Consider the following 23,946-nt stretch of genomic DNA (forward strand, 5'->3'; position numbering starts at 1 on the left):
GTTAATCCTGAGACTAACAAGGTAAAATTGTCAATATTCTTCCTGTAAGAACCAATTAAATAACTAAATATTTTTCTACAATACTGTTTCTAAAAAATTTTTCTTGGCTAATCCTCACTCAAGAATATTTTCCCATTGATTTTTAGAAAGAGTGGAAAGGAGAAAGAGAGACACAGAGAGAAGCATGTATTTGAGAGAGACACATAGACTGGTTGCCTCCGCACACACCTTGACCAGAGCTGGGGATCAGAGCCGAGAATCGAGCCTGCAACAGAGGTACATATCCTTGAACGGAATTAAATCGACCCTTCAATCCACAAGCCAATACTCTTTTCACTGAGCCATGCTGGCTAGGGCCCTACAATATTGTTTTTAGACGTCCCAGTGACAAAGAGAGAAATTTCACTTCATTCATTGTTATGATTGAATAAATATTTATTAATCCCATTCAAGGTAATTCAAATTTATTTTTTAAAGAAATATTTTTTAAAAAATTAAAAGTGGAAACATGGTACCATATCAACAGATCTGAAAGTTTTGAGCTGAAATTTACTTCACTTCCTAAGAAACAAGCATTGCCTGATTGTTGTTTTAGAAAAAGTGAATTTTAAATATTATTTGCTTTCTTTGCCCTTATATATATATGCACTAACATCCAAAAGGTACAGCTTTAGATCAATAAATAGTTATAAAATAAATGTTCAGAATTTAGTTATTAAGAGTGTGTCCAGACACTTCTATACAAGCTTTTCAATGGAAAAAATATCAAGTTTCAAGGAGTTATATATTCTCAACAAGCACTATAAATAAATTTTGGCATTTACTAACTTAAGTACTCAAGGACTTGGCTTGAGGAGTCCAACAAACTGAATGTCTGCTTTTCAAGATTACTATTATCTTCTATTAGCGGAGAGATTTTAGTATTTCTATATTCTAATAGTTCACCATCCTTGCTTGATGTCAACAGTTCATTATCGGCTACACCAATAGTTGCGTCTTCTACCAGAATACTGGCTTGGTATGCTCCAACTGTAATTTCAGGCAGTCCAATGTAGTCATGATCTGCCACTACTGAACTTTGTAAGAGATAAAGACTGTCTGAAAGAAGAAACATAAGTTTGCCTTTTAGAATTATAATTAAACATCACTTCAAATTAAACAATGCTAAATGAAGAACAAAATCCCTAGTAGTAAGAATTAACTAGCAAGATTAACTTTCATTGGATTCTCCTACCCACTAAACATTTGAGAATGAATAAAATAATATATGAATTTGAAAGTTTATATATTTTGAAATAGTTACCACTTTGATATGCTAGAAATGCATTTATAGATCTTGAGGTTAAGTACTTATTAGTTATATTAGAATTAGTAACAAACGGACTTTACCAAACTTATTTGTCAGAATAAGTTTGTGATACATATGTGATACATACTCTATATATGTGATACACACACACACACACACACTTACTTTTTCTTTTAAACTAGAAGCCCAGTGCATGGATTCATGCACCAATGGGGCCCTTGCCTGGCCTGTACCCTCTTGCAATCTGGGACCCCTTGGGAATGTAAGATTGCCAGTTTTAGCCCAGTCCCCGCTGGCCAGGCTAAGGGACCCCACCGGTGTACAAAGCCATGCACCAGGCCTCTAGTATGCATTAAAGGATCTTTGGTTAATCTCTTCCTGCCTTCCCCCTTTCCTCTGAGATTCATCAGTCTGTTCAATATTTCCATGCTTGTGCATTGAGTGTCTGCCCCCTGGTGTGCATCATAGCTACTGGTCGAACAGTCACTTAGATATATATCTATATCTATATCTATATCTATATCTATATCTATATCTATATCTTTATATCTATATATAGATATAGATATTTATGTATATCTTATTGTAATAAGGATTATACTCAGCAAATTCTACACAAATGTAATAGAAAACTACTCTGGAGATTTCAAGCCTTGTTTATGTAGGGAAAAAAACAATATTCTCATTCATTCAGAAAGGCCAAATATGTTTAACTCCTACGATAGTCTGTCTACTGGAGCCAATAGAAATACTCTTTAACTTAAAAAAAAGGTTACAAAAAATTACCAGAACAGTGACTCTTGAGACCTTAAGTACATATTGAAATAATATTTTTGATACACTAGGTTATATAAAATATATTATTAAAATTATTTTCATCTATTTGTACTTTTTATTTTTATTTTTTTAAAATATATTTTATTGACTTTTTACAGAGAGGAAGGGAGAGAGACAGAGAACTAGAAATGTCAATGAGAGAGAAACATCGACCAGCTGCCTCTTGCACACTCCCTACCGGGGATGTGCACGCAACCAATGTACATGCCCTTAACCGGAATCGAACTTGGGACCTTTCAGTCCGCAGACTGACGCTCTACCACTGAGCCAAACTGGACTTGGCTATTTGTACTTTTTAAATGTGAATACTAGAAAGTTTAAAGTTACATATTGCATATTTTTTGCATTGTATATCTATTGGATGGGACTGATCTAGAATTCTGAGTTAGGGATATAAAAAAGAACAAGATAAGTTCTGTCTTCACTAAAGAGAGATAAACATTTAGAAAAATATTTTTATTGATTTCAGAGAGGAAGGGAGGGGAAGAGATAGAAACATCAATGATGAGAGAGAATCATTGATTGGCTGTGCATTGCCATTGGTGATTGAGCCCTCAACCCGGGCCTTTACCTCCTGATTCACTGGTCAGTGCTCAACCACCGGGTGGGCTAAACAAACATTTTTAAAGGACTTTTCTACTCAGTCCCATTACAGAAGAGACTAAGTATTTTTCTTTTCTTACTATATTGACTTAGTTATTTCTGATGAAAGCAATATTTCAGTTTATGCAGTTTTAAGGAGTAAAACATAAGTTTAAGCAGCAAATTATTTTTAGGCTTTTAAAGTTTATTTGTGTTCATATTACCCTTTCTAAAGAATTTATTTATTTACTTATTTACTTATGTGTTTTAATTCATTTTTCAGTTATAGTTGACATACAATATTATATTAGTTTCAGGTGTACATTCCAGTGGTTAGATATTATTTAACTTATTAACTAATCACCCCAATAAACCTTGTACCCATCTGACACCATACACAGTTATTTATGAAATATTATTGACTATTCCCTTTGCTGTAGTTTACACCCCCATGGCTATTCTGTATTAAATTAAATATTCCTAAGGAGAAAAATAAATTAAAGTCAAAGCCTCAGAGAAGTCTGAGTGATTTGGATTAATTTATTTGTTCAAATAGAAAGAAAAGTATAGGGTATAGGGTTTAAAAATACTTAATTTTCTTATTCAGAAGAGAGGTGGCTTGACTATTCCTATACACTGAGAGGCCAGATTATTATGATCTCTGAACGCATAATTATCTGGCCACTCAAAATATCTATATTTATATCTATATCTATATCTATATCTATATCTACATCTATATCCATATCTATATCTGAGGCCTGGTGCATTAATTCATGCATGGATGGGGTCCAGCCAGCCTGGCCAGGGAGGGCACATGGGTAGTTGGACAGCCTGCCTGCTGCTGAATTCCTGGTCGAGGGGAAAATTTGCATATTAGCCTTTTATTATATAAGGTATACACTGAGTGGCCAGATTATTATGCATTCAGAGATCATAATAACCTGGCCACTCAGTGTATATGGCCTGATAGTCCTAAAACCATTAGAATGTGTTGCCATACTCATCTTCTCATGATAAAATAACAATAACTATAATTTGATATTGTTATAATACAAAAGTTTTTGTTGTAATAAATAACCAATACTAACAACAGAAAACTGAATGACTGAGTTCAGATTATATAAGTAAAAGGCCAAAGGGAGGCTCTTTGCATAAACTATATTAAATAAAGTCGAGATCATGGGTTTGATAATATAGAGACTGGGCTCTGTTTTGTTTCATGGATATAGTCCATATTGTGGGGGGCAGAAGAATGGGCCACTAAAGATCTCCATGTACTAATTTCTGGAATGTGTGAATATGTTACCTTGATGGCAAAGATGAACTAGGATAGTGATGAAATTAAAGTTACTAACAAGCTTATGGGGAGTTTATCCTGGATTATCTGGTTGGGCCCAAAAACTATGGTTCTTAAATGTGGAAGATAGAAGTCTGGAGTTATTTAATGTGAAAAGGACCACCTGCCATTGCTGGCTTTGAAGACAGAGGAAGAGGGCCACAAGCCAAGCATTATAAGTAGCCTCTAGAAGGTGAAAAAGACAAGGAAACAGATTCTTGTCTAGAGCCTACAGAAGGGAACAAAGCCCTGACAATGACTTGATTTTACTAGTAACCCAGTGCGACCTATATTGGACCTTCTAAGCTATTGACTGAAAGATAATAAACTGGTATTGTTTTAAGCCACTGAAATTGTGATAATTTGTTCAGCAGCAATAGGAAACAACATATAATAAAAACCATTTTACAAATTGTGAAGGGTCATCACACTATCTTTTGAGGGAGACAAACACAATCTTTCACAATAACTCCTATCCAAAACAAAACAAACAAATGAAACTATTTCAAATCTATGATGGATAAAACAATGGTTCAATAACATTTTTCATCTCAAAGGGGAACATTATGATTACAAAGAGACACGATGATATATCATTAAATTTCTTGTTAAAATAATTAATCTTGAAAAGACGCCTGTCATTGGACTAGAGAGACAAAATGACAAATAGGACTTGCTAAAATAATGAGAAACATTGTAGACGTAGTACAGAATGCACTCTACACCATGTTCTGGATAAGAATGGATAAGAGATTGGTATCAGAAGCATATCTGCTTTGGACAGCGAGCCTTTAATACAACTACAAAATCTCAAGGCTAGTAAAAGTAGCAATGACACAAGTATAGACAAATTCATAGTTCTTTTGGCTATAGCTCATCCAAATTTATGTCAAATAAAAGAATGGGGTGCTTATTCAAAGGCATTTTGTTTGCTTTACATTTAGTTCAAGACTCTTTAAAATCAGCTTCTGAAGTGAAGATTTTCAGAAAAATATGGGATATTGAAGAAAAGACTGCAGATATCACATTATAGTCAAACCTCATTTCTGGAGCATCTCCCACTTCCAACAATTCGGTTCTTGATCAATGGTTCACTGAGAAAAAAATGTCTGTTATCAACCAAAACTTCAGTTTCAGATCTGACAACCCTTTCATCCTGATACCAGCATGTCAAAAAGCATCTCTCAGGCAACAAAGGACAGAATGCTTTAGTTGCTGTGGAAATCAAATGATTAGCACAATTTTAAAACATAAAGAGACCATCAAGAGTGCTAATAGTATTTCCTAGCCAGTTTGGGTCAGTGGATAGAGCATTGGTGAGAGGACTGAAGGGTCCTGGTTCCATTCAGGTCAAAGGGACATACCTCCAGTTGCAGGCTCTCCTGGTTGGGTGTGGGAGGCAACCAGTCAATGTGTTCTCACTTTGATGTTTTTCTCTCCCTCCATCTCTAGTCCCTTCCTTCCACTCTGTCTAAAAATCAGTGGAAAAATATCCCCTGGTAAGGATAAACAAACAAACAAAAAAAGGATGCTAATGTTGCTAAAGGTGTGAAAGTACACTTAAAACAATCACAGGCAAATGAACAGGTAGAAAACCTCTTGCTGACTGGATAAACAAAAGGCAGTTAGCCAGTGATTGCATTTCAGAGGCAGTGATAAATTGAAAAATTCATTTAAGGCCCCAGCTAGGGTGGGCCCTTGGACCAAAGGTTCCAATCAATGTGTATGTGTCTGTCTCTTCCCCTGCCCCCCTCCCTTCCACTGGGTCTAAAAATCAATGGAAAAAATATATACTTTGTTGAAGACTTTTTTTAAATAAAAAAATTAAGGCTATTAGGGGATGGTTTAATGAATTTAGGAAGTGTTTATTTATAGATTAAATAGTACATTAGACAGGCACTGTATGTAAGAAGGGTTAAAACGGAATCATTTGGGGATCTGGAATGGATTAATTCAATTTACATTTTTTCTAATGGAATAAAAAGATTCATTTTTCAAATAAACCGCTACTCGAACAGCCTTCTGGAATGAATTAAGTTTGAGAACTGAAGTTCCACTGTATTTTGAATTGCTGCAAGTAAGAGAAACATAAAAAGGACCAAACAGTAATCATGAACCAGATTCCAAGATGGCGAGATCAACACTTTCTTGGTTAACAAGAAAAACAAGTTTACCCACCAATCTCAGGTTTCTAATGTGTACACTAGTTCTAAAATTGCAAAGTCCTTTATATACTGGAAAAAAATATTTACAGAGAATTCAAGCAAGCAGCAAGGAGTATATAGCCTCTTTTTAGAAACCGTTATACATAATTGGATTCTGAAATATACAGAGAAACAAAATGTTTGTCTTGTTTCTTTGGCAAGAGCAAATTGCAAAATGTTGGAACAGATCCTGCAACAGGAATACTTTAAATATAAATTTTGTATTAATGAGGTTAACACATTAGAAAGAAGCTGAATGTCAAAGATTAAGAAGAAAATCATGCTAAAGAAAAAAGCACATGTACCCGCATAAACTTTTTCTACAGAAGGGAGAAATCATAAAGGAGAGCTCAGAATTAAGAAACACAAGAAATAAAGTGCTCATCTTCTAACAAAGAAATTGAAGGTACCATGAGCTTTCAGAATTCAAATAGTTAAAGATAAGATTACTAATAGAGCAACTGGGTCTGTCACAAGCAGATGGAAAGGCACTAAGAGCTTCTAATGAGAGCTGTGACCCAAATCAGAACGACAATTGAACTATTACTGAGTAAACAGACTGCAAGGGCTTCATCTATCTATACTAATAAAAGGGTAATATGCGAATTAGACCGGGTCGACTAGCCATCTTCCGACATCCACCTTTCTCCTGGACAAAGCCATGGTGGTGGAGGCCGAGGCAGAGAGGGCAGTTGGAGGCTAGATCAGGCTGGCAGGAGAGGGCCATTGTGGGCGAGATCAGGCCGGCAGGGGAGGGCAATTGGGGTCAAGATCAGGCCGGCAGGGGAGGGCAGTAAGGGGTGATCAGGCAGGCAGGTAGAGGCAGTTAGGAGCGACCAGGCAGGCAAGTGAGCAGTTAGCAGTAGGAGCCAGTGGTACCAGATTGCGAGAGGGAGGTCAGGATATTCAACTAAACTGGCAGTCAGACATCCCCCAAGAGGTACCCATCTGGAGAGGGTGCAGGCTGGGCTAAGGGAACCCCTCCCCTCCCCCATGCACAAATTTCGTGCACCAGGCCACTATATATATAAAAGCCAAGAGACTGGAATGCTGGAACGACTATAACAACCGGTCACTATGATGCCCACTGCAGCCAGCCAACCGGCCTGATTGAGGGGGAGCCCCCGACCTGCCCCCTACCCCAATCAGGGGCGGGGAGGCCGGCCAACCTTCTGCAGCCCTTCCTCCCAGCCAACTGTGGCCCCTTCCCCCAGCCATCCCTACCTCCAGTCACTTCCCCCCCAATTGGGAGAGTTGGCCAGCAGGACCCAACCCATGCATGAATTTGTGCACTGGGCCTCTAGTGTTCTATTAAGTGTAGGTTATCTGTGCTCTTCTAATTATTATTAAAACTGAAAAGAACTCAGCTGTTTATCCTGTTTAAAACTATACTAAATTATATCTTCCATAAATTGTTATTCATATTCAAATAATATTGATGCTTTATTTTTCTTTATGGAAAAGGCAAAATTAAATGGCTAAGGTACCAAAGAACTCCTTCTCAGTTATCCACCACAGAGAAACTCTAGGGAGCAGATACACTAGGACAAAACAAAAGTCTCACAAAAGTGGGATTTAATCTGAAACCCATAGCAAAATGTCATTTAGCTCTAGTCTATGAAAGAAAGGGTTAAAGAAATCAGGATATCTTGTCTGCTCAGTACCATTTTGGGGGGAAAGTATAACTTTGTTTAGGGTGTTATGACCTCTTCTTATAGCACTTATAACATTCTGAGAACACCCCATTCTGCCCCCTCCCCAATACCCATCTATGATGCAATGTTAAAAACTAATCACATTTAAGTCCTCTAATAAATTTATCTCACAACAGGATCTGGGACAGTATGTTTGTTTTTGGCATTATCTTAGTTGCTGATTTTTCATGCTAAAATGAGACACAAAGTTGCTCATAAAATACTGAACATGAAAGCAGAGAACACATAATTCATCTGTGAATTGGCTCAGTATCGCTCACATGAACTATGGGAAAGTGTGAGAAACACACTAGTAATCAAAATAAAATCTCTTTTAAGCCTGATGTTTCCAGAACTGATAATTCTAATAAAAGAGACTACCTGGGATCTAAAACTATACCATGTTTTATAAAATGAAAACGCGTGGGGTTTTATTTTTAACTTCTCTCCTCATTCAAAGAAAGTAAAAATATAGACAAGTGACAGATATTTACCTTGTTCACTGGATTCTCTTACATAGGGCTTAAGGTGAGACATTTTGATAGGTCTCTTAAGCCTAGTCCCAGTGTTGTCTCTCAGAACAGCACATCCACTTTCTGTAATATAGTCTATGACACAAGGACCAACCCATTCCGACTGGAAACGACCATCCTTCCACCAGTTTTTCCTTTGCCTTAAAACTTCATGACCCACTTTTAGATGAAATGGATTTAACTGCTTTGGTTTCTTTTTAACAATGATTTTGTCTTTATGTGTTTCATCAACAGTGTTATTCTCCATCTACAAGTATGGGGCAGGGAAAAAGAGAAAGAAAGAACAAAGGGGATGAAGAGCTATAGCTTCTTGAAGGTAAATGCAGATAATAAAAAAATGATTATTTATTAAGAAACCACTTTAAAGTTAGGTATGAATCCCACTTAATCCTTAAAATAATATTTGAAAGTCAGCATTACCCCAACTTTACAAACAAAATAAACTGTAGTAGATTAAGTAATTTGCCCATCAAACAACTGGAAAGCAATAAGATGAGGGATTTGAATTCTGCTCTACTTGAGTCCAAAATGCACGGTTTTTCTATAAATTCTTTCAGAATTTCATTGCTAGTTTTAATCAAAACAAGCAGAATTTGGTGGGAAAAGAATTTGGTTTAAGGATGTATCAGGTGTGTGTGTGTGTGTGTGTGTGTGTGTGTGTGTGTGTGTATGCTACAAAATTTAAAATATCACTTTTTAGATTTTTCTGTTATAGAGTTTTCCATTAAATAGAATCACCTGGCTCACTGAAGTTGTCTTGTTCTCCATTATTTTATCAGCTTCTTTAATTGCACTTAGAATTTTGGCAAACATACTTGTATCATCACCATCCACTTCATGGAGAACATCTGAAGTCTCAGGCATATAAGGATTTCGATTAAACATTTGAAAGTATGGCATATTTTTAGTAGGCTCCTGTTTTAAGTAAAATAAACAACAATTTACAATAAAACACTTATTTGGCAAGAAATACTTCTAATTTAAAAGTATAGAATTACAAAAAGGGACATACCAAGTGAGTTACATTGAAGGCAAATGAAACAGCTGATAGGTGATCATCCCAGTTGTGTGGGTAGTCAGCACAGTGTTTGGAAAGAAATGTTTTGATGGTTTTGGGTATACCTTCAGTCTGGTTAACAGCTTGAGAGGCATGAGAAATTACAATTTGCTTCATTCCAAACATTCCATACAGTTCAACATTGATCTGAAAATATATAAAACAAAGCTGACTTTAAATTTTTATTTTATTTTCCCTTGATTAAAAGGTTTCAAAAAAAAATTGAAACTTGCCTTTTGCACTGACCATGGCCATTTTATATAAAAACATGTTTTTTATTTAAAATAGTAATTATCACTTATTGAGTCCTATGTGCTGGTCAACAGACTAGATGCTTTATATTGTTGTCATTATACATGACAATCATATAAGGTAATATTAACCCATTTTTAAAGGTAAGAAGTGGAGCTTTGGTAAGTTTACTGCCTTGGTAGAGACACACATACATCAAGACAGTGGAAGAACAGAATTTAACATCAACTCTGAGTACAAATAACATTTTAATTCAGTAGACAGTTTCTAAAAAACACTAGTCACATAATCCAATTATCAGCTACATGACCCTGGCCAACTCACCAAACCTCTGTGTACTGTTTCCTCATCTATAAAATCAGGAAAATCCCGCCCAGGATTCTTTTGAGGATTAAATGAGTAAATGTAAAGACGTAAAACAGTTCTTGGCAATTTATAACTCATGATTATTGCTGTTGTAATGTACATGACCTAAAATGAGTTGAGAGCCCTGGCCAGTGTGTCTGAGTTGGTTGGGCGTCATCCTGTGCACCTAAAGGTTGCCTGTTTGGTTCTCAGACATGGCACATGCTTGGGGTTGCAGGCTCCATCCCCAGTAGGGGGAGTGCAGGAGGCACTTGATTGATGCTTCACTCTAACATCAATATTTCTCTCTCCCTCTCCCTTCCTCTCTCTGTAAAATGAAAATCAATAAAAGAATATTTTTTTAAAAGTTACAAGTGCAATTGTTGGGCTTTTAATAATTGTTGGGTGAACTAAGCTGGTACTAGTTTTTTGGGGGGGTTTTTTGTTTGCCCATTACCTTTCCCCTCTAACTAAAATGTAGACTTTGTGGCATGGGCTCTGGCAGCAATACTGGAAGCACAGGCTTGACAGTCACCTCTTAAAGATGGAACAGTAAGCTAGAAGCATCAGTTCCCAATGACACTCAGAGTTACCCTTCCTGGGCCTTCTTTTACCTAAATTTATATACTGGGAGGAGAAGTATTCTATGTTACTTGCAGCTGAATAAAATTTCTAGCTAATATACTATGTATTAGTAAGCTAGCTCCTCTTAATTAAGAAATAATTAAAAAGGAATCCCAGCCGAGACCGGTTTGGCTCAGTGGATAGAGCGTCGGCCTGCGGACTGAAAGGTCCCAGGTTCGATTCCGGTCAAGGGCATGTACCTTGGTTGCGGGCACATCCCCAGTAGGGGGTGTGCAAGAGGCAGCTGGTCGATGTTTCTCTCTCATCGACGTTTCTAACTCTCTATCCCTCTCAATTCCTCTCTGTGTAAAATCAATAAAATATATATTAAAAAAAAAAAAAAGGAATCCCAGAGAATAGGTATATTTGGGTAAGCTTCAATCTGAGGTCATATCAGTGGTTTTAAGTGGCACCTTTGGAGTGGCTTCAACTTCTTTCTTTCAGGAAATTGCCTAGGAATAATCCAGTGAATCCACTTGTGAGATGCTATCTTGATATCCTTACCACAATAGCCTTTCCCATTAAACCAGACATCCCACTAGTGTTACAATTTTTGTTTTCCATAAAACATATTTCTAAAATTAAAGAAGCAATTTTACATTTGAAAATGTTTATTCTCTCTTCTTCAGAGGCTTACAAAAATCTATATTTTATTCAAACAATTAGCAAATATTCTAAGCCAAGTTACAGTAGAAATGTATATTTTCATCCAACTATATGATAAATCTCCCACTTTGTGTACACTGTTCTAATCTTATTACAATACTTTACCAGTGTTTTCTGTATTTGTTGACAAAATAAAACATTTGGAAGTCATTATGCTTTCTTTGTAATATTTAAGCCCTTTAAATCACAGCAAAAAGGACACATTTTCCCAATCATGTGTAATTTTTAAATTTTTGTATTATTAAACCTCTTAAAAGAGACTTATAAATATTTGTTGTTGCTTTTGGTAAAATTTTCAAAGTGCTGGATTATTATTATTTTAAACATGACTGGAAAAACTGCTGGTGATTCATATTGGCTTTATGCTGTCATTATTTCATTTCTTGAAGCACTATATGCACTTAAGGTGAAGCTCCTCATTAATAAAGGTAAAAGCAAATATTGCCAAATAGTGTTCTTTATAATTTTGAATTTTGGTGGCCAATTTCCTATCAGATTGGATTAGTTCATATTTATTTTCATTTCATTAATGTGTCTATGAAAGATCTAATATCACAAGTTAATTAGAAGAGTCAGCTCTATCATTTTCTTGTGGTTGATAGGGACTGCATTATTGATATTATCATGTTTTATTACAAGAAACTTATGCCACCTGACTACTCTGTGAGGATTCGCTTTGCTGAAAATTACACGATAGCCATAAATTCAATTATTGCTGAAAGCAAGAGACAGGGAACCACTGAAGATTTCTATATATTGAGGATTCTCACTTTTCTCCTTTTTCAAAAAAATATCCTGTATTGACATTTTACAGAGAGGAAGGGAGAGGGATAGAAAGTTAGAAATATCTATCAGCTGCCTCTTGCACACTCTCTACTGGGGATGTGCCCGCTACCAAGGTACATGCCCTTGACCAGAATCGAACCTGGGACCCTTCAGTCCACAGACCAACACTCTATCCACTGAGCCAAACCAGTCAGGACTCTCACTTTTCTCTTATGATACCTTCACACAGTAGGTGTGACACAATCATTTGCCTTATTGACTTAGGATGATATTATCAATCTGTCCACATTATCAGTAAAGCTGTATCTCTTTCTTATTAGATAAAAAAGAAATATAAACAGAAGATCTAATATTGTCATCAAACAAAACAGGGCCTTACATCCCTATTTTGCATATTCCTGCTGTGTCAGTCAAGTTAGATAAGATTACGTGGCAGTTACAAAACACATTCAAGTTTCCGTGGCTTAATTCAATAGTTTTACCGTTTGCTCATTCAAAGTCAGTTGTAGGTCAGAATGTCTTTCCAAACCAACTATCTCCACCAGGTGCATCAGCAATTCTGGATGAGAGAAATCCCATCACTCTCTAGTATAGTATTTGGAATATTCTGTCAATTCTCCAGAGAAAAGAGTAAGATTGGGAGATTGAAGAACTGGGCTTGAGTTTTTCACTACCTCGGGCTGTAAAAGTGGCACACATCCATCCATCCACTCAATTTCTTTGGCTAGATCTAGTTACTTAGGCTTCTCTACCTGCAAGATACTAGAAGGAGCCATCTATATCTGAAGAGTATGAGAACCAATTATTGCTGAGCACTAGTAATTGATATGACAAAAGCAACAGATAATTATGCATATTTTAATCACTAAAATTATAAAAGCAATTTGATAATACATATAAACTGAAAAACTAAGAAAAAATCTATAATCTTATTCCTTTTAAAAATAATTCCATGGTTAACCTTATGGGTTTTTATTTTAGTGTTTTAATACCTATTTTTTACATAATTATCTATGTCAATAAATGAATATGCAATATATATGTAGTAAAATCCTTTACTCAGATTTTTGTTTGTTTGTTTAATCCTCATCTGAGAATATGTTTACTGATTTTAGAGCTTAGACCTCAGCTGTCTTACCTGATGAATGAACTCATCTCTTTGGTCCATTATTATTTTCTGAGGCGGTCCATATAAGAAAAATATATTGATAATAGCTTTAGAAACTTCTGATGCTGAAACATCACACAGAGGCAAAATCACAACCCATTTTGTGAACAAATCTGTCATGATTATAGTATATACATGACGTCTGTTGCTTATATGAAATGGACCCATTAGATCAACAGTAACTATACTCCATGGATTTTCCACTTTGAGGTGCTGCTTAGGTGCTAGAATAACTGTATTTTTTGCCACTTGACAATGATGACAAGCATATACCTGCAAAACAGGCACACAGTGAAGAAAAGATGTAAACTTTAATATATTCAACATAATAAAAGCAGTCTTACAAAGCTAAAACTTTAATAACTGAAAGGTACTTTGTGTATTGAAGAAGAAATTTCTGGATTATTCTAGAACAGAACAAAACCTTCCATTCAGGGTCGCCTAAGACCATCGGAAAACACAGATATTTACATTACGATTCATTAACAGTAACAAAATTACAGTTATGAAGTAGCAACAAAAACAATTTTATGGTTGGGGGTCACCACAACATGAGGAACTGTATAAAGGGTCGCAGCATTAGAAAGGTTGAGAATCATTGTCCTAGGGGATTATAAAGTTACAAAACTCAGACTAATTTCATTATTTTCACAACTTGACTTTGCATTTAGTTCGTTTTAGGTTTCTGCTATATTTGACATTTTCTATGGCAAGATGAAATGGGCACAAAAGATGAGAGCACACATAGGACCTGACTTTTCATGAACATATTCACTTTAAGAGTTCATATAAAGATTGGATGACTGCCATCAATGAGGTCATTTAGTTAACCGAATTTCAACCCCATTGATATTCTGCCTGTATAATAGAAATAAATGATGGAAGTCTGGTTCTAAAAAATCTGTCTAAATAAAATGTTTAAATAATGCTTTGTTCTAGTTCATATTATACTTTAGTGATTTTAAAGAAGAATTCTGAAGGAAAATAAAATGCCCAAAATGTTTCTGTACAGAAGTTACCCACACAAATGGTACTAAACCATTTGTATGCCGTAAGTTTTATAGATGCAAGTAGCGGGCCTTTTTTAATTAAATTCAAAATACCATGGCAGTTAACTGGTTAATGAAAACTGCTATCCAGAGTAAATCTGGAGAAATAATGAATTTTGGATATCTATTACAGTTACATTATTCAAGATATTCTAAATAAGAGCCATACCCACTGTTTGACATCATTGGTCACCGAAGTCCAGTAGTAATTGGATTCCACTAGAGTGAGAGTTCTGGATATGCCATGATGGGCTCCAGTGTTGTTTTCATGGCATTCTCTTAGGACTTTCTTTTTTTCTTCTTCTGAAATAATAACCAAACGATTTTGTTTTCTGTCTTTTCCAACATAAAACAACTTCTTATCTGGAATAAATGAGACAAAAATATAATTGCAATTTTTAGAGATCTATATAATTTTAAGATAACCATGGCCTTTTTCTTTAAACCATGAGGGTTTAAAAAAAAAATTAAAACCGTTTTATCTCTAAGACAAAATATTTGTAATGATGCTAACATACAATCTGAAAGGCTCTCAGCTGTTAGACTTACTAGATATATATATGAGGAGCACTAGCTTCTATAACTACTTAACTAGCTTAACTATATAGCTTGCTCACCAAAACAAGGAAACTATGGAAGTATGAAATTAACTTTCTATGCGTTACTCAAACTAGAAAAATACTTGCAGACACCTTCTAAAAATGGCATGAATTAGCAACCTATGTACTGATAAGCCACTTCAGGAACAGAATTTGTCATAATACCTCCATTTTTGTAAGTGACCTCCTCTCTTAAAATTTTTTTTGGATTTGAGTAGGAGGTGGGGTTGGTAAAGCCAAAAAGTGGGAGAACATTAATCCTCAAGATAGTTTGCTTTCCTTTGGAGGATACCTGACAAGAATCTAGCAGGGAGAGAACCTTTGCCTCTCCAGTGTAGATGAGGTAACTGTTTGAAATCCATATTACACCATTATGTTACTAATATGATTAGTTAAGCACATGCTCAGTGGAAGAGTCATTACTTGAATTTAAGCAACCTGAGGGCAGAAATCTTACTCTCTTATCAATGTATCTCCAAGCCTAATGACCTGCTCACTAGGAACTCTGTAAACATTTTTTACATAAATGATTAAAAAAATAAATAAATCCTCACTTTAGTCTAAGAAGTATGTCTGTTCTTAAGCTTAAGGGAGTTATGTACACACTGAGAAATGAATAGGTGTTTGTTTATTACTAGAGGCCCGGGGCACAAATTCATGCACCAGTGGGGTCCCTCAGCCTGGCCTGTGGGATCAGGCCAAAACCAGCTCTCTGACATCCCCCGAGGGGTCCCGGGTTTCGAGAGGCCACAATCTAGGCCGAGGGACCACACAGGTTCACGATGGGGGCTGGGAAGGGACATGGGAGGTTGGCCAGCCAGAGAGAGACCACAGGAGGGCTCCAGGGTGTCCGGCCCATCTCACTCAGTCCTGACTGGCTGGACCCCAGCAGCAAGATAACCTACCAGTCGGAGCATCTGCCGCCTGGTTGTCAGTGCATGTCATAGTGAGCAGTTGAGCAGCCTTAGCATATTATACTTTGATTGGATGAATGGATGACCAGACAACTGGACACTTAACATATTAGACTTTAATTATATAGGATCATAGAATTTTCTTGACTTTCTTTGAGGAAAGCCTGGTTCTGTGCCTCTAGCCAAAATTCTCATTAGTAGCACCAACATTCAGTTATCTGGTGACTATACCTCTTATTTCATTCCAAACTTCCCTTCCTCTTTGGAAGAGGGCAAAGAGGCAAAAATTATCATAAACTTTCAATACATATATTCTACTGCCTAATATTTAACCCATTCAGAAATTATTTAATAGCAGTGAAAGGAGGGGACCACAGAAATAAGTATAATAAACAAACAAGTAAACTTTGTCAACATTTTCATATTAAGCATCAAATAAGTTTTTCATTGATGGTAAGTGCTTCAAAAATACACCATTAGAAACCACCTGAGTGGAAAAGCAGGCAAGGTTAATTTAGGTATATGTTATTATTTTTTATCGCAAGGTATCATTTTCTGTCTATAAATTTAAATGCCCTTTTCATGGCTTTCAGTTAACTTCTGTGTGATTTTTATTTTGCTTTTGACTGAGTGTCATCATCTATTCAACTAGTAATTGTTTGTCAACAACCAATTACTACAGAAACTCTCAGGATTCCATATAAAACACATATGGAGAAGCATCCATATTAACTCTACATTCAAGATTTGGGGCCTTAATTTTACCTTTGAAGACAAATTTTTTTGCCGCTCTTCTTATTCCACTTCTCTCACTCGGCAGTGTAGTTGGATGATATTCACCAGTTCGTTTATAATATGCAATTTGTTTAAGATGAAGTTCACCGTTTTTTCCACTACGTACCATAATGAACCTAGGTAAAATATATTTAAAGATATAGTTTAGTCCGGCTGATGTGGCTCAGTGGTTAAGCATCGACCTATGAACCAGAGTCACGATTGGATTCCCAGTCAGGGCAAATGCCTGGGTTACAGGCTTGATCCCCAGTAGGGAGCTTGCAGGAGGCAGCAGATCAAGGATTCTCTCTCATCACTGATGTTTCTATTCTTCTTTTCCTTTCCCTTTTTTCTCTGAGCTCAGTAAAAAATAATTACATATATATGTGTATAAAATATATAATTTAAATAAGCTAGTTCAGTTGCTTTTTCAGTTCAGACTCTGTTACACTTCTGCTTTACATATGAATTGAATATTCACAAAATATTACATGAGAGAGATTACTGTATTGTAGTACAGAAAAGGAACAGTATGATGTATAAGAGCTAAAATATTTAAATATTATTTTTGAGATATATCATGACAAATTATCTTGTCTCTTTCTACATGGTAAGAAATGTTGACAATTTTCCACATACTGGGGGAAAAAGGAAATGAAGAAGTACACTTCAAAGAGTTTTGTTTAAAGTCTCTCAGTACCCATTAATTAAAGTGTTACTTATACAGGATGGTTCTGTTATGAGACATTTAAATAAACAATAGGTTATAAAGAGAGAAATTCAGCTTTATATTACTTCTATATATATTTATGGTCATTGCAAAATGCCAAAAAACAAAACAAACAAACAAAACACACACACACACACACACACACACACACACACACACAAAAAAAACCAAAAAAAAAAACACATAACTCTATTCAAATCATTTATGGGAAAGGTATATTTTGGAAATGTTCATATAATAAAGAAGAAAGGAGATATTTAGTTATTCTAGAGCTCATACACTCTTCTGAACAATACATAGGCTGCTTTTCTTTAATAGAAATTATTTTTTATTTTATGTGTACCTTCTCTATGTTATAAAGAAAAATTTGGTTATATAGGCCAAAATAAAGGAACACTTCTCTATTTTAGTTTTCTTTAAAAAGAAAAAATTTTCTTTCATATTTTCAGTTGAAAGGAATGAGCCTGTGCTGGTTTTGTTTGGCACCACCCCTACCCCACCCAGAATCATTTTCTGCTTTTCTCTCCCTGCTGCTGAGCCCTAGGAGACTGACCTTTACAGGCTGCATTTATAGCTTTCTATCCCACAAAGTCCATTCTGCACAAATAAGACAGATTGGGGTGGGAAACAGAAAGGTCAGTACAGTTAGGGGACAACTGCATAATTTAGGCAAGAAATGATAAAATTCTGAGTCAAAGCAGTATCAGTGGAAATGGACAGATACATTTTATAAGAATCGTGACCGACTGGATTGTGAGTGAATGAAATTAAGAGGCTGGGATCATTTCTGAAGTTCTGGCTTAGGGAGGACAATGACAGTATTGAACATGTTATATTGAGCTCATGGATGACTTAAGCATGTAGATGAAGTTAAGGCAGTGGAAGAAGGATTTCATGGAAAGTGCACCTAAAAAGAAGAACAGTAGACATATCCTTATACCTTTTAACATTCACATTGATGAATACGCTCATCTATGAATCCTTCCTGACCACATCATCCTCTCAAGTAGAATTGTGCACACCTTCCTTGGTGCACCCACAATATGTACACCACTTTCATAAAATCTGCAACACTTTATTCAACTTACTAGTTTATATGTCTCTCTCCAAATACTAGTATGTTGGAAATCCCTCAGCAAGATGAGATTAACCAGAGAAATAGGAAAAAAAGAAACAGAAGAGGTTCTGTCATGGATGTCTAGAAATAAAGAGCTCTTGAACACCAAGTACAGGAGAGGTTGCATAATATCAGAACTAAAATTTGTCTAGTGGTTTTGGTAATAGAGTAGCACAGAGCAGGTGGAAACCAGACTAAGGAGACACTGAAAAAATGTACTTAATAAGTTTAATTTAGTTGTGAAGACAGTTGCTAGAGACAAATATGAGGTTTATTCACTGATCTAAAAAAATATTATTGAGCTCCCGCCACGTGTCGGACCCACACTGGAGATACAATAATAAACAAGACATGTATCCTCTAAACCCTTATGAAGTTTACATTCTATTAGGGTTAAAGGATTGTTCTGGCATCCAAGTTTATAGCAGCATTATTCACAATAGCCAAAAGGTGGCAGCAACCCAAGTTTCCATCACTGGATGAATGGATAAACAAAATGGGATATATGCATACAATGGAATAATTATTCAACCTTAAAAAACAAAGGAAATTCTGGCACATACTAAAACATGGACATTATGGCTAATGTAAAATAAATCAGTAACAAAAACACATACTGTATAAGTCTATATATGAGGTACCTAGAGAAGTTAAATTTATAGAGACAGAAAGTAGAATGGTGTTTGTCTGAGTGTGGGGGTTGGTAGTAAAGGAGAGTTAGAGTTTCAGTTATGCAAGAAAAAAGCATTCAGAAATTGCTCATGAAAAGACGAGTTTTCAATGCAGAAAACTTCATTTTCGTCTATTTTAAGAAACTGCCACAGCCACCCCCAACCTTCAGCAACCACCACCCTAATCAATCAGCAGCCATCAACATCTAGGCAAGACCCTCATCCAACAAAAAGATGACTCAAAGTAGGCTCAGAGGATGATTAGCACTTTTTAGCAATGAAGTATTTTTTAATTAAGGTAAGTACTTTTTTAAGAGAATGTTATTGTTTACTTTATAACAGACTACAATATAGTGTAAACATAACTTTTATATATACTGGGAAAACAAAAACTTTGTGTGATTCGCTATTGTGATGTTCACTTTACCGCAGTGGTCTGGAACTGAACCTGCAGTATCTATGGGGTATATCTGTAGTAATCATGACTGTGTGGTACTGGCAAAATGAGAGCCGTTGGCCTACTGACCAGAATAAAGTGTCAAAAAAAAAAAAAAAAAAAAAAAAAAGCCATACAGAAATTATAAATTGATTTTTGAAAAAAAGCACCAAGGTAATTCAACAGAGAATGAATAATATTCACAAGAAATGTTGCTGGAACAACTAAATATCAATATGAAAAAAAAACATGACCTCAACTCATATCTTGCACCAACTGTAAAAATTAACCCACTATGGGCCATAGACCAAAAGGTAAAATCTGAAATTACAGAACTTCTAGAATAGGGGTGGGGAATGTCCGGCCCGCAAGCTATATTAGACCTACAAAATAATTTGTTCTGGTCCTGCAAAGGCATTAGGGGTGAGTCAATTAAATGTATGACAGGCTAATTTTTAAGCTGATATAACTGGCTAATTTTTAAGCTGATAATTTTGTATGGCCCGGGAATGATGTTATAAATATTCAAATGGTCCCTTGGCATACATAGGCTTCTCCACTCCTGTTCTAGAAGGTAACAAAAAAGAAAATCTTTGTGAGTTTAGGTACACAGATATGGGTGGCAAATAAACACATGAAAAGATACTCAGCACCATTACACAATGAAAAATGCAAATTAAACCACAATAAGATACCAGTACATATCCATCAAAATGGCAAAAACAACAACTAAACAAAACAAACCTAACAATACTAAGTATTACCAAGGACGAGAATTGATAGTAAAGGTTATAAAGTGATTTTATAATAAATAATTTAAATTACAAATAAGGAACAGGTCTTATTAATTCTTAATGCTTACATTGTTTCACAGAGTGTTTGGGACAGAATGATCATTCAACTATTTGTCAATAAGTAAAGTATTACTTGCATTTCCTAATAGAAGAGTTAGCATTGGATTAAAAGAGGCCACATGTTCCAAAGTTCACATTGGGAAAACATTACTTTCCTTGAATGCATGTGGTACTGTTAGTACGGTGTGTCTAAGAAGATAAGGCTTTTAGGAATCAGCATTTTTAGTGAGTGAGTTACCTAAGCCTCAGTATCCACATTTAGAAAAAGGACATAATAGCCAAAACTGGTTTGGCTCAGTGGATAGAGCGTCAGCCTGCGGACTGAAAGATCCCAGGTTCGATTCCGGTCAAGGGCATGTACTTTGGTTGTGGGAACATCCCCAGTGGGGGGTGTGCAAGAGGCAGCTGATCTTTGATTCTCGCTCATCGATGTTCCTAACTCTCTATCCCTCTCTGTAAAAAATCAATAAAATATATTTTTAAAAAAAGAAAAAGGACATAATATTTATCCCACCTTTTTCACAATTACAGGGATCAATGAGATAATGGATTTGAAAAGTCTTTTACAAATGGTAAATCAATATATAAATACTAGAGGCCTGGTGCATGAAATTCGTGCACGGGTAGGGTCCCTAGGCCTGGCGATCAGGGCCAATCTGTGGGGTGACCAGTAGGGCAATCGGGAGGCCCCCACTGGCCCCACTGGCACCTGCCTTAGCTGGCCTGGTACCGCCCAATCACTGACCACAGGTCACCTCCCTCTCCGGGGTTACGGGCTGGGCGATCTGGACACCCCCCTCCCTTGCTGTCTGGCCTGGGGCCTGCGGGCAGCTCCTGTGTTGAGCATCTACCCCTGGTGGTCATTGCGTGTCATAGCGACTGGCGGTTCTGCTGTCCTCAATTTGTATATTAGGCTTTTGTTATACAGGATTGTTTAAATACTTCAGTATTATCATCCATATCAAGCTGTTTAAAGTAAGAGAGAACACTTCTCAAAATCGTTACAAGGAATAAGATTTTAAAATCTCACTCCTTTCTTTAAAGGTTGATTAATGTTTTCTGGCAAAGTATAAGTTTTACTAACAATGAAACCAAGAAAACTCAACAGCTGCATACCCTGGGAAGGGCCACAAGTCCCACCACACTGCTGCTGTGCCGCCTGGGGAAGGCCAATACTCTCCAGCTCCACCGTCCCTGCCAATGTAAGTAATGTTTGTAAAATTCTTACCTAATAAGCAATTAGGACAGTCAAAAAAAGAAGTACTGAATGAAGGTGGCTCATTACAACTTCTAGCTTTGCAAGAGGAAATGGCTGAACTTTTTACACTCTATCCCTTGTACAACATCAAATAAAATTAAAGAATATCTGTGTTAATATTTATTACTTAATTCCTTGAATAAATTTATCTTGTGTGTGCAATAAAGGCAGTGAAGCATCACTTTAAATAAAATCAGGATTTAACTGTTTCACCAAGGGCAAAACCCATCAAGGCCACCAATTTAAAGCCTCTAAAAGTTATACACATATGTTCCAAATTAAGATCTCAAAATTAGTAGTATTTCAGTAAGCATGTTAACTTGTCGATCAGAATTTCACTCCTCGAGTCTCCTATTTTAATTTCTAAAAGTGTAAGAGCACAATTTTAGGTAGCGTCAAGGACTGGGAAATCTAAGTATACCAGACAAGTCCCTGTAATCTGCGCTTCATTTTCAACGCACACATTCGTTTAACAAAAAAAATGTCTTCATCTCCAAACGCATGCAAAGGAAGTCACGTGTGATAAATGCATTTCACTTTGAAAGTTACTTCTCTACTTTTGGTCAGAAACACCCTTTTAAGGAAAACCCATAGAGATAAAAATGGGTGTTTTTCCTTCAACACAACGACACTAGATTCTCCCTTGAGCTAGTGTTTCTCCCCGCACATTGGGGGCAAAAAAAAAAAGGGGGGGGAGGGTAATATTTCAGATTCAATGGCAACTAGGCTTAAAGGAGGGAGAATTTTTCAATGTCAACCAAGTGCAGCACCCAACTTCTGACGCTACTTTAAAGGAGTATTTTCCAGAGCGTTTAGGCGGCTAAGTCTTTAAGGCAAAAAGGTCCGGCTAAGATTCAGCACACACAGAAAAGCGACCATTAAAAGCAAAACCCGGAGTTCCACCGAGCAGGCGCCTTCCCGGGCCCGAAAACGGAAATCGCCCCGTTTCAGTACTGCCCACGGGTCACCGCCAGGCCCCGCCGCCCCAAGGCGCCTGCGCAACATCCCATTAAACCCTTCCCAGGCCAGTCGACGGGAACGGCTTCGAAACTACGGTCAGGTTACGCCTTGCTTTTTAAAAAAAAAAAAAAAAAAAAAATCCATCAGTTGTGACCCAGCACACCGGAACGACCACTCACCGAAGTGGTCCTAAAGGCAAGCGACAGGATTTAAGCTTCCTCTCGCGACTTATCTGGTGCCGCCGGAAGCGGAACTAACCGAGTCGTTAAGAGGGGGGCGGGGCTTACGGGGAGGTGGAGCTCCGGTCCGTGCCGGTTAGGGCGGAACCTTTGGCTCCTGCGGGAAACGGGTTCTGCCCGGCGAGGTGTCCGAGTGAGACCCGAAGCGGGCGCGGAGGAGGCGTGGCGGAGGCTGCCCGGTGTGGCAGTTCCTGGCGCTACCTCCATGTGGCTCTTCGGCTGCTGAGAAGAAAGGAGACCCGCGACCACGCTGACAGCTGGAGCCTGCGGACGGAAACCTCCTCCGCCCTGCCCTCGGGATTAAAAGGGAAACCGAGACCTGGATGCGGTGCGGGCCATCTCCAGCCGCTGGCGTGACGCCCGCAGCCTTGGCAGGTGAGGGTGCCGACACCGAAGGAAAAAAACGAGACGCGGAGCCTGGCCGCCCCAGGTTGGCCGCCGCGCCGCCGGGCAGTTAGTCGCTTTGTCTCCGGCTGAGCTCCGCGGGCGGAGCCGGCGCCACGCGCGCCTCGAGGGGCCGGGGCCGGAGCGGAAGGCGGCGTGGGGGAGTGACAGCACCGCTCTGCGGGTCATTTCGCGTTCCCATTCCTCCTCCTCCTCCTCCTCCTCCTCCATCGCTTCCCTTGTCAATTTCTTGCGTTTGGGATCCCAGAGGTGTCAGCGGAGCGGGGAGCCGCCGAGCGCTTCTCGCGGGGGCTCCCGGCTGCTGGTCTGGCTCCACCAAAGGAGGCGGGCTCGAGTTTGGGGACTACATGTGCGTAGAAATGGCTATTTTATTTTATTTTATTTTATTTTTCCCGCCTCTATCCCCTGCCCATCCCCGCCTCCACCCTCGTTTCAGTGCGTGGCAGCTTCCCGGAGCCAGGACCCGTGACCGCGCCGAGTCCGTTGGGGAGCGGGGTGCATCCTTGGGCGCATGGAGGAGGCAGGAGCGCGGGGTGACCCTTGG

The 23,946-nt window shown here is 37.7% G+C and overlaps 2 protein-coding genes across 24 annotated transcripts in view; one reads left to right on the forward strand and one right to left on the reverse strand.

Moving 5' to 3' along the window:
* Nucleotides 1-417: 417 nt before the first annotated feature.
* Nucleotides 418-23,021, reverse strand: GIN1 (gypsy retrotransposon integrase 1). Of its 5 annotated transcripts, XM_036410924.2 has the most exons (8): nucleotides 22,938-23,018; nucleotides 16,724-16,869; nucleotides 14,615-14,808; nucleotides 13,367-13,669; nucleotides 9,511-9,702; nucleotides 9,237-9,413; nucleotides 8,460-8,745; nucleotides 418-1,098 (listed from the first exon to the last, which is right to left on the reverse strand). In XM_036410924.2, exons 2-8 carry the CDS (start codon nucleotides 16,860-16,862, stop codon nucleotides 824-826), a joined length of 1,566 nt encoding a protein of 521 aa, XP_036266817.1. In that variant the 5' UTR covers nucleotides 16,863-16,869; nucleotides 22,938-23,018; the 3' UTR covers nucleotides 418-823. The 5 variants fall into 5 exon arrangements, with proteins under 5 accessions (XP_036266817.1, XP_036266820.1, XP_036266819.1 ...); XM_036410927.2 differs by lacking the exon at nucleotides 8,460-8,745 and having other exon boundaries at nucleotides 9,314-9,413; nucleotides 22,938-23,021; XM_036410926.2 differs by lacking the exon at nucleotides 13,367-13,669.
* Nucleotides 23,022-23,097: 76 nt separating this feature from the next.
* Nucleotides 23,098-23,946, forward strand: part of PPIP5K2 (diphosphoinositol pentakisphosphate kinase 2) — a 63,271-nt gene continuing 62,422 nt past the window's right edge. For 18 of the 19 annotated variants that reach the window (XM_036410891.2, XM_036410894.2, XM_036410900.2 and 15 more), the window contains exon 1: nucleotides 23,098-23,372. The gene's annotated coding sequence lies outside the window, so the exon portion shown is untranslated. The other variant, XM_036410892.2, reaches the window with a different exon arrangement.

The sequence above is a fragment of the Pipistrellus kuhlii genome, unplaced genomic scaffold (assembly GCF_014108245.1).
Source record: "Pipistrellus kuhlii isolate mPipKuh1 unplaced genomic scaffold, mPipKuh1.p scaffold_m20_p_4, whole genome shotgun sequence".
Classification (NCBI taxonomy): domain Eukaryota; kingdom Metazoa; phylum Chordata; class Mammalia; order Chiroptera; family Vespertilionidae; genus Pipistrellus; species Pipistrellus kuhlii.